General features: G+C 45.2%; 10 protein-coding genes across 10 annotated transcripts; 5 read left to right on the forward strand and 5 right to left on the reverse strand.

Moving 5' to 3' along the window:
- Nucleotides 1-113: 113 nt before the first annotated feature.
- I206_104071 (uncharacterized protein) lies at nucleotides 114-2,227 on the forward strand (the record flags this gene model as incomplete). Its single annotated transcript, XM_070202879.1, has 8 exons — nucleotides 114-449; nucleotides 536-1,050; nucleotides 1,112-1,196; nucleotides 1,249-1,351; nucleotides 1,432-1,674; nucleotides 1,762-1,876; nucleotides 1,929-2,042; nucleotides 2,101-2,227. 8 exons carry the CDS (start codon nucleotides 114-116, stop codon nucleotides 2,225-2,227), a joined length of 1,638 nt encoding a protein of 545 aa, XP_070058980.1.
- Nucleotides 2,228-2,565: 338 nt separating this feature from the next.
- Nucleotides 2,566-3,625, forward strand: I206_104072 (succinate dehydrogenase, cytochrome b556 subunit; the record flags this gene model as incomplete). The annotated part of the gene is made up of 5 exons (XM_019156086.2): nucleotides 2,566-2,614; nucleotides 2,685-2,733; nucleotides 3,011-3,116; nucleotides 3,174-3,417; nucleotides 3,537-3,625. 5 exons carry the CDS (start codon nucleotides 2,566-2,568, stop codon nucleotides 3,623-3,625), a joined length of 537 nt encoding a protein of 178 aa, XP_019011044.2.
- Nucleotides 3,626-3,847: 222 nt separating this feature from the next.
- On the reverse strand, nucleotides 3,848-4,829 carry I206_104073 (uncharacterized protein; the record flags this gene model as incomplete). The annotated part of the gene is made up of 3 exons (XM_019156085.1): nucleotides 3,848-4,188; nucleotides 4,238-4,486; nucleotides 4,544-4,829. The coding sequence occupies 3 exons, from the start codon at nucleotides 4,827-4,829 to the stop codon at nucleotides 3,848-3,850; spliced, it is 876 nt and encodes a 291-aa protein (XP_019011043.1).
- Nucleotides 4,830-5,065: 236 nt separating this feature from the next.
- I206_104074 (uncharacterized protein) lies at nucleotides 5,066-5,811 on the forward strand (the record flags this gene model as incomplete). Its single annotated transcript, XM_019156084.1, has 4 exons — nucleotides 5,066-5,135; nucleotides 5,210-5,323; nucleotides 5,384-5,511; nucleotides 5,593-5,811. 4 exons carry the CDS (start codon nucleotides 5,066-5,068, stop codon nucleotides 5,809-5,811), a joined length of 531 nt encoding a protein of 176 aa, XP_019011042.1.
- Nucleotides 5,812-6,484: 673 nt separating this feature from the next.
- Nucleotides 6,485-8,280, forward strand: I206_104075 (uncharacterized protein; the record flags this gene model as incomplete). The annotated part of the gene is made up of 8 exons (XM_070202880.1): nucleotides 6,485-6,749; nucleotides 6,805-6,869; nucleotides 6,921-7,090; nucleotides 7,146-7,246; nucleotides 7,291-7,519; nucleotides 7,566-7,671; nucleotides 7,726-7,894; nucleotides 7,946-8,280. 8 exons carry the CDS (start codon nucleotides 6,485-6,487, stop codon nucleotides 8,278-8,280), a joined length of 1,440 nt encoding a protein of 479 aa, XP_070058981.1.
- Nucleotides 8,281-8,370: 90 nt separating this feature from the next.
- On the reverse strand, nucleotides 8,371-8,675 carry I206_104076 (secondary thiamine-phosphate synthase enzyme; the record flags this gene model as incomplete). Its single annotated transcript, XM_019156082.1, has 2 exons — nucleotides 8,371-8,548; nucleotides 8,608-8,675. The coding sequence occupies 2 exons, from the start codon at nucleotides 8,673-8,675 to the stop codon at nucleotides 8,371-8,373; spliced, it is 246 nt and encodes an 81-aa protein (XP_019011040.1).
- A 47-nt stretch (nucleotides 8,676-8,722) lies between these two features.
- On the reverse strand, nucleotides 8,723-9,161 carry I206_104077 (uncharacterized protein; the record flags this gene model as incomplete). Its single annotated transcript, XM_070202881.1, has 5 exons — nucleotides 8,723-8,753; nucleotides 8,817-8,836; nucleotides 8,900-8,998; nucleotides 9,052-9,085; nucleotides 9,142-9,161. The coding sequence occupies 5 exons, from the start codon at nucleotides 9,159-9,161 to the stop codon at nucleotides 8,723-8,725; spliced, it is 204 nt and encodes a 67-aa protein (XP_070058982.1).
- Nucleotides 9,162-9,358: 197 nt separating this feature from the next.
- I206_104078 (uncharacterized protein) lies at nucleotides 9,359-13,902 on the reverse strand (the record flags this gene model as incomplete). The annotated part of the gene is made up of 23 exons (XM_070202882.1): nucleotides 9,359-9,473; nucleotides 9,527-9,632; nucleotides 9,685-9,702; nucleotides 9,756-10,095; nucleotides 10,145-10,451; nucleotides 10,501-10,575; nucleotides 10,623-10,638; nucleotides 10,698-10,733; nucleotides 10,851-10,893; nucleotides 10,948-11,062; nucleotides 11,116-11,208; nucleotides 11,256-11,334; nucleotides 11,447-11,498; nucleotides 11,544-11,828; nucleotides 12,004-12,120; nucleotides 12,166-12,267; nucleotides 12,328-12,435; nucleotides 12,512-12,803; nucleotides 12,846-12,956; nucleotides 13,160-13,211; nucleotides 13,289-13,355; nucleotides 13,402-13,815; nucleotides 13,867-13,902. 23 exons carry the CDS (start codon nucleotides 13,900-13,902, stop codon nucleotides 9,359-9,361), a joined length of 2,979 nt encoding a protein of 992 aa, XP_070058983.1.
- A 332-nt stretch (nucleotides 13,903-14,234) lies between these two features.
- On the forward strand, nucleotides 14,235-15,140 carry I206_104079 (uncharacterized protein; the record flags this gene model as incomplete). Its single annotated transcript, XM_070202883.1, has 6 exons — nucleotides 14,235-14,294; nucleotides 14,347-14,443; nucleotides 14,492-14,537; nucleotides 14,587-14,616; nucleotides 14,793-14,863; nucleotides 14,932-15,140. The coding sequence occupies 6 exons, from the start codon at nucleotides 14,235-14,237 to the stop codon at nucleotides 15,138-15,140; spliced, it is 513 nt and encodes a 170-aa protein (XP_070058984.1).
- A 49-nt stretch (nucleotides 15,141-15,189) lies between these two features.
- I206_104080 (uncharacterized protein) lies at nucleotides 15,190-15,857 on the reverse strand (the record flags this gene model as incomplete). Its single annotated transcript, XM_070202884.1, has 5 exons — nucleotides 15,190-15,279; nucleotides 15,336-15,380; nucleotides 15,433-15,505; nucleotides 15,560-15,647; nucleotides 15,701-15,857. 5 exons carry the CDS (start codon nucleotides 15,855-15,857, stop codon nucleotides 15,190-15,192), a joined length of 453 nt encoding a protein of 150 aa, XP_070058985.1.
- Nucleotides 15,858-15,927: the final 70 nt, after the last annotated feature.

The raw sequence follows: 15,927 nt of genomic DNA on the forward strand, positions 1-15,927 counted from the left end.
TGACAAAATGTCTATTTTCCAACATGCGAAATACTCCTACTATCTTGCCCTAACATATTAAATGATTTATTGAAAATGTCACACACATGCTCGGGCTCTCACGACGATCAATTATGACTGTCACGACAGTAACGACGATGAAGAGACCTATAGTCGCGGTGATCGGCACAACTGGTGTGGGCAAGTCAGATTTAGCCGTCGCTTTAGCCCACTCCCTAAGACCCCCAACCTCTTTCTTGAGGGATCATAGCCGTGAAGGCGAGTCAAGTCAACCAGCGATTGTTCTTTCCTCAGACTCTATGCAGCTGTATAAAGGTCTCGATGTAATCACGAACAAAATGAAGCCGGAGGAAATGAGAGGTGTTGAACATTGGGGATTGGATATGGTCTCTCCGGGTGAAGGTGGAAGTTGGGAAGTAGGAAAATGGTGTAACGAAGCGGACAAGAAGGTGAGCACATGCATCACAAGGTTAAGCATGCTTGATTGAATCCGTCTAATCATTAGCTAAAATGAACAACTGTCGTTTTCTTTTAGATTGGTACATTATCCTCGAAAACTCTACCTATCGTATGTGGAGGAACACATTACTTCATCCAGCATTTCCTCTTTCCTCCACCGGAGCTGTCCTTCGACCGTCCGACTTCTCCTGCCGACAAAGGTAAAGCTACAGCTAGTTCTACCTCGTTGAGATGGATACCACCTTGTCCACGTCCACCACTTCCCGCAGATCTAAGTGACGGTATGATCACGCTCTTGGAAACATTTTGGACTACTGAGCCTATATGGCCTGTTGATGTTACTACAGAATCTTCATCGGGCTCGTCTTCCTCCAACTCAAGTCGGCCCACTATTAACGAGGATGCTAAATTATTAGCTTTATACCGATTGCTATCAGCATTGGACCCAAAGGAGGGAGGTAGATGGCATTGGCGTGACGGTAGAAAAGTCAGACGAGCCTTAGAAAGATGGTGGGAACGCGGCATCTCGAAGGATATAGTTGATGGATGTACAAACAGCGGAGAAGTCCAATCAAAAGGAAGAGAAGCAAGGCGAGTTCCTCAGAGTCCGTTCAGATCTTAAGTCATGGGCTACGGCTAACTCTGTCTTTAGGTTCCGCACTCTTATATTTTGGGTTTATGAACCGCTCTCTGATCTCCGTCCTCGTCTGGACAAGCGAGTCGATAAGATGGTCGATGTGAGTTCATACATTCGCTAAGATAATTTGGGCTGACTAGAGGCAAACCTAGAACGGCCTGTTGCGTGAGATTGCAGAATTAAGAGGGATTGCTCAAAGTATATACGGCACAACGGAAGCTACGGACCACACAGAAGGCATATTTCAGTCAATCGGTGAGTGAGGCAATATTTTTGCACCTGTCATTATTGGTTGATCTGACGAATGAAATGGTCAATCGATTCTCTCTACACAGGATACAAAGAATTCGCAGCCTTGAATCTGCCTCAACCTGATCCAAGTACGGATCCAGCATACGCTCCTGCCCTGGAAAGGACGAAATTATCGACGCATCAATATGCTAAATCACAGCTCAAATGGATCAAGAAACAGCTTTTACCTGCTATAAAAGAAGCTAAATCTCTTGGGGGTGAAGTTGATATATATGTGGTAAACGGCGGAGAGATGGGAATTGAACCTGCAGTCAATATACTGAGATGTGAGTGCATTACCTTCGCGTTATCACTGTGTATAATCGGGAAGCGTGAAGAGATAGTGTTTTCGCATTCGTTGATGATCTCTGTAGGTTTCATGGCAGAAGAACCTTTGCCCAAATCTAGACTCATAGGTCATATAGAAGCACAAGAACTTCTGGGCCTATTGGACAACGTTGGAGATAGCAGGGTACCAGACACGTTAGAGTGAGTCAGTCTGGTGCCATATCTTAGGCTTTGGCTGACTATCTTGACTAAGCCGACAAGACATCAATGCTCGAAGGGACTGCGAAATCTGCTCTCTACCTGGTCGACCTTACTCACTCAGCGTCAAAGAATGGGAAACTCATATCAAGTCCAAAATACATAGAAGGTGAGTAAAATTGCTTGAGGGTTCATTCTGCTACCTTGCTAATTTAACAACCATTCAGGAACGCCAAGCCAGCTAGGGACAAAGATGAATGGATAGCGCGACAAAAAGAGCAAGGGGAGCTCAAGCGTACAGAGAGGGAGAAGCTGAAGGAAGAAATGATTGCATTGAAAGAGCGGCAAGAGTAAGCTTGAATAAAGATGATACTTGTAGTGGATGTATGTAATCTATGCATCATAACTACTAAATGCCACTGGCTTGATATTCTATGATTGATGATGGTACCTTAAGAATTGTTTGATCCGATTTCCTCCGATACTCCTTTAAATTGTGATGATCAGCCACGTGGTCAGGTCATATGCATGAAATAAATGAATATATGAAATCCAACGAATAGCAGGAGCACAATACCAAATCCTATTCTCGATCATCCACCCAATTCAACTTTCGCTCTACTTTACCTATTTTTTCATCACTTATCGTCTTTGATAAATTGTTAAACTCACCTCTCAGGTCGATTACAGCCATGTCCGCCTCACTTGTACGACAAAGTCTATTCCGAGCAGTAGCGAAGCGTACGTATACATTATACAAAGAGGAACGGATCTGGCAGGTGGAAAGCTGACATTGTGTCTTTCAAAATAGCTTCGATGCTTCGGGCCTCTGCTCCAGGTTTGATGCTTGCACAGAAAAGGTGAATTTTTGGTCGTGTATGGTAGTCTCATTCTGGGGTCGATATGATATAGACACATGGGATCGGGACACTCACTGGATTTTCGAAACATGGATTGCGAGGTCAGATGATGCATTGGCCGGCAATATAACTGGAGAAAGGAGGACACAATCGTTGCGGGGAAGTAATACGACGAGAACGAACGCTACCAGCAGTGGAGGAAGGAGGCGGAATTGAATGAGACAGGGGGACTGTCATTACGAGGGCCGAATCAAGCTGACCTACGACAACATGATAGATTCGCTTCCACTGAAAACATGACACCAGCTGAAAACATCGCATATCTCAACTCGCAACGACAACATCGACCAAATTCTCCTCACGCAACAATCTATCAACCTCAAGTGCGCTTTTCCACATCCTTGCATAGTGATTCACGCTGACGGTTATCGACCTGATAGGTAACATCGGTCTTGTCGATCGCCAATCGAGTGACCGGTGTAGCTCTTTCCGGTGCTCTTTACGCTGGAGCTCTCGCCTACCTCTTACATCCCGTCTTTCCAATCATCGACTCTGCGCATCTCATATCCCTCATCTCCGATCTTCCAACATGGGTCAAAGGTGGTCTCAAGTTCCTCTTCGCTGTTCCATTCACTTTCCACACTTTCAACGGTATTAGGCATTTGTCATGGGATGTTGGAAAGGGTAAGTTGTTTTTCGATGCCGTCTGACGGTAGCAATGCAAACTTCAATCGGCGAACCGTCATCCGGATGACTTATGTCACTGAAATCGGATAGTAACTGATTATGCCATAAATTTCTAGGTCTCACTATCAAAGGTGTCTACGCTACAGGTTACGCTGTCATGGCCGCTACTGCAGTATCCAGCGTGTACCTCGCATTCTTCGTATGAATGTGAATTGGGATAACAGACTGGCGATCTGCGTCGTGGCGAGAACTGGTGTTAGAAGACCATGGGTCGTTGCTTGATCTAGAGTTTCGCCGTATATATTTGGCTTTTCATTTTATTCAGAGGTGTTCGCCCACGGGTTGATGTATTTATACGATATTATCCTTAAATTTTTGACATATCGTGATCTTTCCGAATACAACCGTCATTGTCGTAAACCTTTACTCATCTAAACCATGCGCCCACACCTACGCCAGGCTCATTCCCACCTTCAGCAGTATGCCACCATCCTTCTGGGACAAGCACCGATTCACCTTCATTCAAATCTACTGCACATGCACCTTCTAAAGCGAAAGCCTTTTTCAATTGAGTATAACACGTATCAAGGATACCTTGAGGGAGATCGACTAGGTCTTTCCGATCTGGAATTGAGTCGGGCGTCGTTGGTAATATACGCGAGACAGGTATAGGTATTTGAGAAGTATTCGTATGTCGAGCGAGATTTGAAGGTGAGAGGAATTGAGCTGCTTCTGGCGGTAACACATGGAATGTCTTCTTGCCTACAACTATTTGTTTTGTAAGTATGAGTCCTCTTCGCCTTAAGGAAATACCCACTTTGAGAATATATTCCTACATATGGATCTTTGTGGAATGGAGTGAAACTCTTTTCGGGACCAATCCAAATGGTTCGCCGATACAGACTTTTCTCCTTACCAACGAAAAAATGGGGTAAAGGGGGTACTGCTTCAGCTAATCTGGATGAGGAGTCCAGAAGATCCGATTGAGCTAGATATGCAGATGGTAATTGTGATTTTGGAACAGATGAAGGTATCTTATCGAATATGAAAGCATCGAGAAATAAATCTAAACTTGCGAGTTCGTTAAATCAATTTATGATCTTGGTTCTGCAAAGAAACCTACCAAAGCCCATATTTACTCTTTGCCAATCAGGATGCAGATATCCTCTACCCTGTTTCCCCAATTCAATTTCCACCGCTCTATCTTCTCCCACAGCATCCCTTACACCCCTCAACCCATCCGACAGTCGCCATTGAGTGAGAGCAGGCCAGGAGGATACCAGCCCGCTTATGTGCAATGGGTGCACAGGTGAGACCGAAAGATGCTGTTGCAGTTGTACTGGCGTTATCGATGCTACTTGACGTGCTGGTCTGATCGTAAAACTCATAATGTGAGCTGCAGGAAGCATAAAGAGCGAGATTGATAATAGCGAACAGTAAGAAGAGTATCAAATCGCAAAGGGTCATTGGAAGTGGAGGTCGATCACCTATGAATTATTTTCGGTTTATTGACAACATAAAGCTTGCCTGAAGTTTTACATCCTCTTAATCAGCAGCACCGCTCCAACACCCGATATCCATCAGCCTGGAATCAATCGCACTACGCTCTCTACGAAGGATAAGGATAATCAAGAATCATAATAACATGGCTTCACAATCAAAACCTCGAGAAAGGCTGGATGTCGAATCTTCTGAAGAAAGACAATCACGACTATGTATGTGAACATAGCCGATTAAATAAGTGATAAAACAAACATTGACGAATTGCTGCATTGCTATTGATTATTAGCAAATTTGCTCTCCAATATCTCTTCTCCTACGACCGAATCGCCCGAGAAACCTCTTCCACAATCGCAGACAATCCAACTACCCAGTCGTCCGGAAGCCGTACCAGAGAGCGATGGTATGTTCCAACATCCCTGAATGGTTGAAGTTGCTTTAGCTGACATCGTTCTCGATATAGCACTTGCACGAGCTCGAGCTTTCTTGCCCTTGTTCAAGGCCTCAAATAATGAGTTATTGGAGAAAGCAGCGAAAGATCCAAATTCGGTCAATATGGAAAAGATAAATGGGAATCAGGCTATAGCAATGGTCTGTTCGAGATTGTCCCCTTTTTTCCTGTCATAATATATGGCGATAAAGATGATTCGATACTAACATCTAGTCGAACAGGATCTCGGTCTTGGCGTGTTCGATGCCCCAAAAGAGCCGAGAAGCAACTTAGGGCCCGAAGTCGATAGTCAGCCGCCCACAGACATTGCAGTAGATGATGAAGACGATGAGGATGACCCTGAAGATTCTGACGATACCTCATCGTTGAGCAGCAGCGAAGTGGATAGTACCGACGAAGACACAACGAACGATACTTCACCTACCGTCAAATCGTCATAAACAACTGGAGTGGGCTATATGTAGCCCGAGGACATCGCTCAGTACTCAGGGAGGCTAGTAGATCATATGTTTAAGATCCTAATAGCGTATGGAGATTTAGGAAAAACTTGTTACTCATCGCTGTGTCTTAAGCCGCAGTCAAAGCCAGACTTCTTCGTCGAAGATACCCTATTCACTGTATATATTCCCCTTTTGTACTACCGTGAACGACATGTCATCTTGATATCCGGGCTTTCCTGAACAAGATGAGTATGGACGTGTCGCCAAGAATGCCATCTACGGTCATAGAATCCAGAAAGCATCCCGGTCTGGTCTGCTCTGCGCAATGTGCACGCATCGTCATCTTAGGTACCAGTAATTAGTTTCTTGATAAACCGACTATAGATTGGCATGCATCTAAGTTTTGCGCAATAAAGTTGGTTGTCGCTCAGTTAGTACCGAAGTTGGGGGACCATGCGGAAATCCTGAGTGCTGTGGTTTTTGATCTTTTGCATCTCGATCGTTCAATAAATCCTGTTGTAAACGGACTGCTAAAGTCACTAATAGCTACCTCTGGCAATAACAGTCTCATTTAAGGAGGGAGAGTCTCCCATGTCTTGATCATATTCATAGCTTGCCGCTAATACGTTTCCAAAATTCCGACGGATCGTGTTGTTTTTATTATTTCGTCAAAATGTTGTCCTCGTCGCGTCATGATTATTTCCCCGTTCCAGTCCTATATCTTGCTTTCTTCCAAAGTCCCACAAAACCACATCCTCGTGACGAAATCTTGCCGGTAATGGACTTGGCTACAATTAGGACCTCTTTGAAGTCACCTCAAGGGGTTCTTTGTGCTGGGGCAGCTATTCGGTTGGCTTTATTCTTGGGAATACCATCGCTTTGTCATGCGCTGGAACGGAGGCCGGAGTTATCTACCCCTTTGACATCTTTCCGTAGTCGTGAGTGATAATTTCACCCCCTTGTATGTCTGTATTGCTGAAACAATTGTAAAAGTCAAAGAAGGTGTGTTCATACACGATCAAGGAAGCAATCCATACGACGGAGGAGTATTTTTTCACGTAAGTTCATTCTTGAACTATGCGCTACAACAAAGCTGATGGGATCTGCAGTCCCCATTGTACCTCTTATTTTTCACTTACATCGTTCCAGTATCCTCATACCTCCTCACTCTGCTGCTCTGGACCTCAGTGGATATCGGTAGTGCCATCGCATTGGTAAGAATATGGAAATCTCAAAACTCGAAGCGGAACGAACGAAAGGTGTCACTGATTTTAGCTCTGTGAGTGCATTTCCAGTAATCCCATGACGCCCTTTTGACCAAGGTTTATTGGCAGATTTTTATTCAATCCTTACACTCTGCTATCGTGTCTCGCAAAATCTACAACGAGTATCGATAACGCCATTCTTCTAAGCGCTATCGCTTTTGCCGCAACAGGTAAGCTCTTATCGCACAAACCATGCTGACGATACATATCGTAGGTCAAATAACAGGAGCAACTTTCTTGCTAGCTCTGGCATCACATGCTTCACTATACCCGCTACTCCTCCTGCCACCGCTAGCTATGCTACTCAAGCAGAAATCAGGAACTCATCTTGCTTCTCCAGTCCTCTTAACCGCTGTCAGCTTCGTATTATTTTGCGCAGGATTGACCGGGATTATCTATTTGACAGCTAGTCAAAGCTGGATTGAGCAGAGCTGGGGTGTCATGTGAGTTGGAGGTCCATCGTCAAAATGCGATTCCCGTTAATCTCAGGTTCAGCATCAACGTGAACGACCTGACGCCCAACGTTGGCATGTGGTGGTACTTTTTCACCGAGATGTTCGATCATTTCAGAACGTTCTTCTTGGGCGTATTCCAGGTAAGTCATATCAGCTAAGCTTTCCAGTGCAAATCGCTGATTATGATGGTGTAGCTGCATAACCTGATCTATGTAGCACCTATTTGCCTGCGATTATCTGACGATCCCCTATTCGCGATCTTGATCCAAGTGGGTATCATCAGTACCTGGAAAAGCTACCCTGCGCTTGGAGACATGGCAGTCTGGGCTGGGCTATTGGGTTGCTTTCCCGACGTGGTTTCAAGTGAGTAGTAAAGCTTTGAGTTTGGTCTTTCACCTGACGAGTGTGCTACAGACTTGCGACATCCCCTTTTCACTCTCACTGTTCACCTATACACATCAATACTTCTTCCTCTTTTGCATTCTCTATGGCTTCTCACTGGCACGGGGAACGCCAACTTCTTCTACGCCGCTACGATGGTTTATGGTCTTAACGCAAGTCTAGCTGTGGTAGATGCTCTTGGAGCTGGTCTGAGGCTACAAGTCAAAAAGCAAGCTACAGATGCACTACTGAGAGAGGAATCAGAAGACCGCAAATCTGACGGGTATGAAAAAGATCCTGAGATGATGGATGAGATATGGGAGCAGAAGGGATGGTCGGTGGTTCAATTTGCAAGTTCGATCATATAATGCATACATCTATCTTGTTCTTAGCTTCATTATGGTCTAAAAATTACGAAATGAGCTTCGCGTTCAGCCGTTTGATCAGACCCTTTTTACTCACAAAATGGTCGCAATGACTTTTCTACCTTGTCCTCTACCTCCCCATCCTGCTCCGCTATGTCTAAATTCCGCCAAGTATATACCTTGCCATGTGCCAAACACAAGTTTGCCTTTTGAGATTGGAAGGGTGATAGAGTTACCGATAAGAGATGTTTTCAAATGAGATACGGAGTCGCTGTACACCTCAGAATCTTAGTAAAGATCAGTCGAGAGCAGAAACAGTAGTGGACCCACTCGGGTCCTTCATCAGTGTGCTCCCAAGGTAAAGATTCGGGCACTATAGTGTCCATCGCCATATCCATATCTAGTATTTATCATCAGCTTCATCAATCTTCCCTTTTTCTTTCTCTCATTTCGCGCGCTCACCAGTCCGAACGGTTCTGGGATGAGACATGTCATGTCAGCTGGAATGCCGGTTCAGCCTTAGTCACCGTACAGCTCACGGGTCGCAGTTCTCGTTGATCTAGAAATAGACCAACTTATTAGCCGCTATTCACTTCTTCTCGGCTGAGAGTATCTTACGTACCGTTAGTCCAGCAGACGTGTGCAAACAATGCAAAGTGAAGATACCAATATCTATACCTTTCAAGCCTGCCTCACATTCCCTCAAGACATGACTCGTAACCTGTGGATATTTCAGTATCTGCACCCAGCGATGGGTATTTTGGCAGAACTCACAAGGTGCATCCCCTTGGTTTGGGCCGGAAGATTGCTGTTGAAGTTTCGATTAGCTACACACTTATACTGACACTACATCGTATTTCTCACAAAGTCTTTTGCCAGGGCATTGTGAGTCTTTTCGTAACGATCTCCTCTTAGTATTGTAGACTGGCTCGCAGAGAAAGGTCTATTGGACAAGAATTCGGTTTACTTTTCGAAAATGCGTTGTTATTAACAAGATACGAAATATGCATGACGTCACAATATACAAAACGCGTCAAGTTGGTGACTGTTCAAGGATAATGATAAAATGCTTTAATTTACACTACAATTGGTCTACGTCCATAACGTCTGCAGCTTTCTGAGTATTTCCTTCAGCCAGCCAAGCGTCGATCTTGGCTTTCAATTCAGTATCAGGGATACACTCCTCATATTTTAAACTGAGCGCAAAATCAGCCAAGTGTATCCTAGATATAACGCTATGCGAACTCACGGAACGTTATTGAAAGGATCAACCTCCTTTGACAAAAGTACAGTACGGATTGTTCCTCTGTCTATGACCACCCGGGAGACCGGCAAAATGACTGGGTCTTTCATCACTGTGATGGAAATCAGTGACTATCTGGGTTTTTCTTCCCGAGAAGGACTTACAAGTAGATAATAATGGATCTGCACATACGGGTATATTAGCTAAATGTGCCAGCGAAAAAGAATCAACTTACCCAGGAACTCGTCCGGTACTTCCCTCTCGTCCTCTATTTGAATTGTAGCTTTCATATCCTCTACTTTTTGCGTAAAGCTGACCACCTCGGCGACTTCAGCATCCGTCATTATAGCTCGATTTTTAAGTAACCTAGCGAATTTCTCGAATAGCTCTTTCGAATAACTTCTTCCGTCGTTAGCGACCGCCCGGATGAACTCCGCCTCATTGCCCAAATTGAGGTATATTTGAGCAATAGCTGCGAGCAGATCTTTAGGCTTGAAAGAATATTTCTCAGGATTCGCAACTTTGAGCTCCGAAATCTTAGGCCCTACGAGGACCGCAAGATTCTCATCCAAGGACTGTGGAATTGATCAGCAGACCCCGGTGACTTGCCGCTGTTACACTCACCGCTGCGAGCCGATCAACAATCTCAGCTGTCACAAAGGGTTCCTTGGTGGTCGCAGTGATGTCTCGAATCAGTTTTACGTTTTCCAGACCCATCTGGGTATGGAAGGGAGCAGAGCTTTCTGCTGCCCGCAATTGGCTTTCTTGATCGTCCCGCTCATTCTGAGGAAGTGCAGCCCAAGCATCTGCATCGGCTTTTTGATTTTGAATAGACGAGATTTTCGCCATTCCGGTGAGTGATTCTTCCAAGTGGAACGTCGTGTCACTCATCAACATGTTGATGAATCGAACGAATTGGTCAAAATCATCGCTAACCAAATTGTCAGTAAGGTTTTGGCTTTGTATGATGATATGCTTACTGTCTTGCTTTGACGAAAGCTTCACGGTGCAATGGATTCTCCCACATTGATTTGAAAATACGTTGTATATTTCGTCTGGAAACAGGTCAGACGGTACCAAACGGGGAAAGCTGCCTACATACCGGAAATTGAATTTATCTGAGACCATAGGTTAGCTTGCTTTGCCGATGACACCACAATGGTACAGCACGACTCACCCCAAAATTGGGTATGACCACCAGTCGATTCCACATCTGATTTTATCAGCACAGCGCATTCTAGTCGTCACTCACCAATGAAGAACCTAATGAGGGTTGGCATCAAGTAATCGGTCGACAAGCTATGTACGCTCAGTCGATCAAACAGGGCACCTTTTCGCCAGTATCCCATTGGCCATAATCCGTACGAAAGGATCTGATGACATGGGCAGTCAGTTTCGTTACCAAAAGAAGTGCTAAAAAGTCTTACAGAAACAAGCTTGGCTTTGAGGAAAGGGTTGTTGACATAATTCGGAGATAGGAAGGTTACCACAAAGGTGATGACAATGTCCTTATCAACATCATCCAAAGCGTCCGGGTGGTACCTGGAGACGCCTTCAGCTCATGCCGCGGGCCCAAAGACGGGCATCTGACTCACCTGGCAAGGAAATCGAAATACTCGGTTATATTGTCAAACAGGTATTCAGGAAGCATACGGAACTCCAATGGAGCTTCCGCAGGGAGGGGCAGACTGAGAGCGATCAGCGAAGCCTAGACACCAGACACCGATCAACTTACTTGATGCGAGTACCTGGATGTTTGTGTACCGGATCCACCATACGAATGAGCCATGTCATTAAATAACCAAGGAAGGACACTGTGAGTCGGACCATGGCGGGATCCAGAAGTTGCGTATCATATGCATGTATTGAGGCATGGAGCGTAGCGATATCGCTCTGTGTTGTCAGCCTTGATCAGCAGTCATATACTCACTTTCAGTTTTTTGACTGCCGCCTCCCCTTGCGTTTCCATGGCAGGATTCTATCGATGGCTAATTAGTGACGTTCTCTGGCTCTTGGCACTTACTCCGACCCAGGTTGCCCTTTGCGATTCAGCTCGTTTCAATTCCTTTTCTATTTCTGACATATTCTTCTCGGCCCTTTCACGGGTAGCAACGGTTTTGACTATACCCAGGTGCACGAAAGCGTTTGTGAGGAAAAATAGATCGGATATGAAATTTGGCTTCGTGTCCACTTGCATCACGCTGCCAAAGTAGTCATCCGCCTCCTCTTTGGTCCCCTTGATCTTAGTTTCCTCAGTGATATCTACTCTTTTTGAATACTTGTAGTACGCAGGATCTACTTTGTCGATCTTTGAAATGTAAGCTTTACTCAACTTCGACTCACATACCTTTGAGAATTGAGCGTCCATAACCGGTTCAAAAAGCTTGAGCAGTACAACGGAAAGATTTGTCATGTACCCATCGGAAGACACGGTACGGGGATCAACCTATATTGTCAGCCCGGCACTTGTATTATGCACTCACTCTCATTCCCGCTCGCTTCTCATTCAGCTTTATGGTCAAAGCGAAGAAGTCCAGGACACCCTCCCGTGATTCTGGCGATGCTCTGACTATCGAGTTGTATATGTTGAAAAGAGATGTCTGTACAACAATCAGCGCGACCATAAGAATACCGATAATACTTACATGAAGACTTCCTAAGGTATATCGCAGATTACTCTTATTCGCATCGATATCCTCCTTCTTACGTTCAGTTGGATTGGAGAAATAGGATTTCCATATTTCCGGCTAGCGTTAGGTCAGTTCACAAGTCGTTAATCATGACATGCGGGCAGGGATCTCGCTTACAAATTCTCGGGGGAAAACACTTAGTCTGGTCAACGGCCCTAACAAAGATTGCCATTCCAGTTTCGGTGCAGTCACATCAGGCGCGACCCAGATCGTAAGAGTAGGGAGCTGAGATCAGCTGTGTCCGGAACAAACGGGAACTTACAATTGCAGCTATCGACTTGACTTGAAGCAGCAGATTTACGGCCCCTATATACCGTCTCCACTCGGCACCCATTATATCAGGGGTGGGAGTTATTTTGTACCATTCTTGGAAGAATAAGCTCAGGGTGGGTGTGATGACGTCTGCCATTGTATCACTCGGAAAACCGATAGCCAGGTCGTTGAGGAACGGTAATAAATCTGCTCCAGCCAGAGCTCCAGGGGAGGTACTAGCTGCAACCTGCGATGAGGTCGTATGTTGATCACCTTCTGGGTTCGACGTAGCCGTCACTGAGAGGAGAAGAGGAAGGAATTCGGCTGGTCCAACAGGTTTACTACGGGTCGTGAGCTGAAGGTCTGCTAAAGCAGGTACTCACTCTTGAGGCTGAGGGAACATGGTCGGATCCTCTAGCGTCATCCCACAATACGATATGATCAAACCTTTCAGCTTATCAAAAGCAGCTGCCCATGATCTCCTCTCCTCGGTGCTAAACGACTAGATCGGTTAGCGCTGGTATCGTTTCATGCGACTTACATATTTGAGCGATTCCCTGTTGGCTCCATACAGTCTCTTCCAACATCCCGTCAAATACTCAAAGATTGTTTCACCGGTCGGCAATCCGACCAATACTGACAAGACATCTGGATCATCCCTGTGGCTATCAGCTTGATAACCATAGCAGAAACTTACGATGAAGCCATCGATGCGGGATCGAGGGATAATCGAGCGATCAGAAGTCGATCTGCCATGTCAACGGTTGTTTCGAGAGGTTGAGGGCAATCTATGAGATTAGCTAGAGAATGGGCATGACGTACTCACTCTCTTCAATGAGTTCCTCTGCTAAACCTTTCAACCAACATAGAGACCAATCGCTTTCCTGTGCTTTCTGCCTCTACGAAAGATCAGCCGAGCGCGAGCACGAATAAACTCACATCGAAAGTGACCGAAAATATATCTCCCACTTTTCGCGTCTGCCATTGAGCATAGTCCACTCGAGACAGATGGGTTGCCGCTTTAGAAGGTACTACTCTTGGTCCGACAGGTTCATTTACCGGTGTTGCGGATGCAGGTCGCTTTCCGAGCGATAGTGTCGAGGGTTTGGCAGATTGGCTATCCCCCGAAGGTTTCGATGCGGCAGGCTTGGATGGCCTTGTGGAAGGTGATGGTGCCGTGGAGGAGCTCGCAGGATTCGAAGGGGGAGTAGAAAGAAGCCGAGATCCTGCTGATGCTGGCGTATGGACGGCGGATGAGGAGGCTGTGGCTGAGGCGCTTTCCTGTTCACTTGAAGGCTTTTCTTGCTGAACAGGAGTTGAGGTACCGAGTCTAGCTAATCGTTTGAGACGTATCTATCGTTTCTCGTCAGCTACTGATAAATGAAATCCGGTTGAAAGATTCACCTTATCCGCATCGCTAAGTTCTGTATTCTCGGACATTGTTGTTAATCCACTGCGTTATGCTGGAAATTCCGAGTTCTGGCAGATATGAGATCAATAATTCATTCGCTAGATGTGTAGCGCAGCACTGAGAAGTATGATATGAAAAGTAGCTAGGGAGAAGCAGATATGTCGAATATATTGGAATAGATACTTGACGATGACAACACCAACGCGTGTCATATCAAACTACTTTCCCACGATGTGACTAGTGTTACATTTCAACGATATATATGCTGTTGATGGTTTGGTATTTTATCACTCAACCTAAAATTGATCTACATTGGATCATTATCCAGCTTGCCATTCCCTTCACTTGGACGACCCTCGTCATGGCGCAAGTGGTCACCCCTCTGGATCAACCGTCCTCTTACAGGGACAACAGGTCGGAAGTACGCCTAGAATAATTTTCAGCTAATTATACCTCAGCTGATTTCATTGTAGATTGATAGAGAGACTGAACGACGACTTTTGGCTCAATCAAGCACACTGTATGTTGGAAATCTCAGTTTCTACACCACAGAGGCCCAAATGTATGAGCGTGAGTGACTCTCACTGGACCATGAAGGGTTACTGACACGAGTCACAGTTTTTTCCACTTGCTCACGACCTGAAGAAGGTGGAGGCGTCAAGAGGTGAGCATCTGCTTTCTCGTGTTCTATATTTGTGTTGACGTTGTTGTAGGATAATCATGGGACTGGATCGAAATCAAAAGTGAGTCTTCAAGTAACGAAAAACAAGGCTGATAAGAGTAGAACACCATGTGGTTTCGCTTTTGTCGAGTATTTTTTGCATTCTGAAGCTGTCGACTGCTTGCGGTATATCTCAGGTACAAAATTAGATGAACGAGTCATTCGTTGTGACATAGATCCAGGATATAAAGAAGGTAGACAATTTGGAAGGGGAAAGAGTGGAGGGCAAGTCAGAGATGAGTTCAGGCAGGAATATGATAGTGGGAGAGGTGAGTTCTCTACGCATGTAAACAACGCTAATAATCAGGTGGATGGGGTCATCAACGCTTGGAGGAAGAGAAACGTCGGCAAGAACAAGAAAGACTACGATCTCAAATACAATTCGATACTTATGCTGCGGTCGGCGGATTGGGTATGGCTGGAGCAGATGTGCCCAGAGGTGAAGAGAGTGAGCGAGATAGGCAAAAGAGGGATAGAAGTGAGGATGAAGATATCGAACGAAGGGATGACGAGAAACGTCTACGGGGTGAAAAGGATGACGAATAGATTTCATTGTAATCATCTAATGTATAATATGCTGCATGTCATGATACCTCTACTTTTGTACTCGAGTAAAGATTGGTGATGATTTCTCGTGGATCTGCGGTTGACCTTCTGGAGAACCTGGAATGTTTTTGGAGAGTTTCTGTAAAATGTAAGCGAAATTCCATGATCCCAGAGACTCACTAATTTGGTGAAGACGCATTGGTTGAGTGCTTTCTCTGGTTTTCGACATGCTTGGAAGTACTGAGGAGATTATGAGCGAAAAACCTCATATTCAATAAGAAAAGTGACAAACCTGGTTGTTCTTTTCTAAACATTGCCAATGAGAGTTAAATTCCTCTAAACAGGATTCTTTTATTTTGCCGATCCTACAGTCCAATCAATTATGAACAAGGGCCCTGCTTGGTAATTTCCCTACTTACACATCCGCGGCACATCTTGTCACCTTTCTACCTTCCGACAAACAGTGGGCTGGATCTCGGTTTTCTTGTTTACATAGCATGAAGTCCTCTACATGAAAGCTTTAGCAATTTGATCTGAATCTCGGGTTGGACGAGACTCACCATTGACATCCTTGCAGTGCTGACCTATAAAAAACGAAGCACTCTTCAGAGGTGCAGATGTGACACCTAATTCGTCGACGTGAGGAACGGATGAAGGAAGGGGGTTAGGGTCGGTGTAAGGTTGGTCGGTGAGAACTGCGGGTCTATGACTGGCCATATCGAAGAGTGTTTTTGGAAAGCAAGGGATACGGGTCTAAGGCGGAATAGAGTCGGTGGTGACAGAGAAG

Source organism: Kwoniella pini, chromosome 5, assembly GCF_000512605.2.
Source record: "Kwoniella pini CBS 10737 chromosome 5, complete sequence".
NCBI lineage: Eukaryota > Fungi > Basidiomycota > Tremellomycetes > Tremellales > Cryptococcaceae > Kwoniella > Kwoniella pini.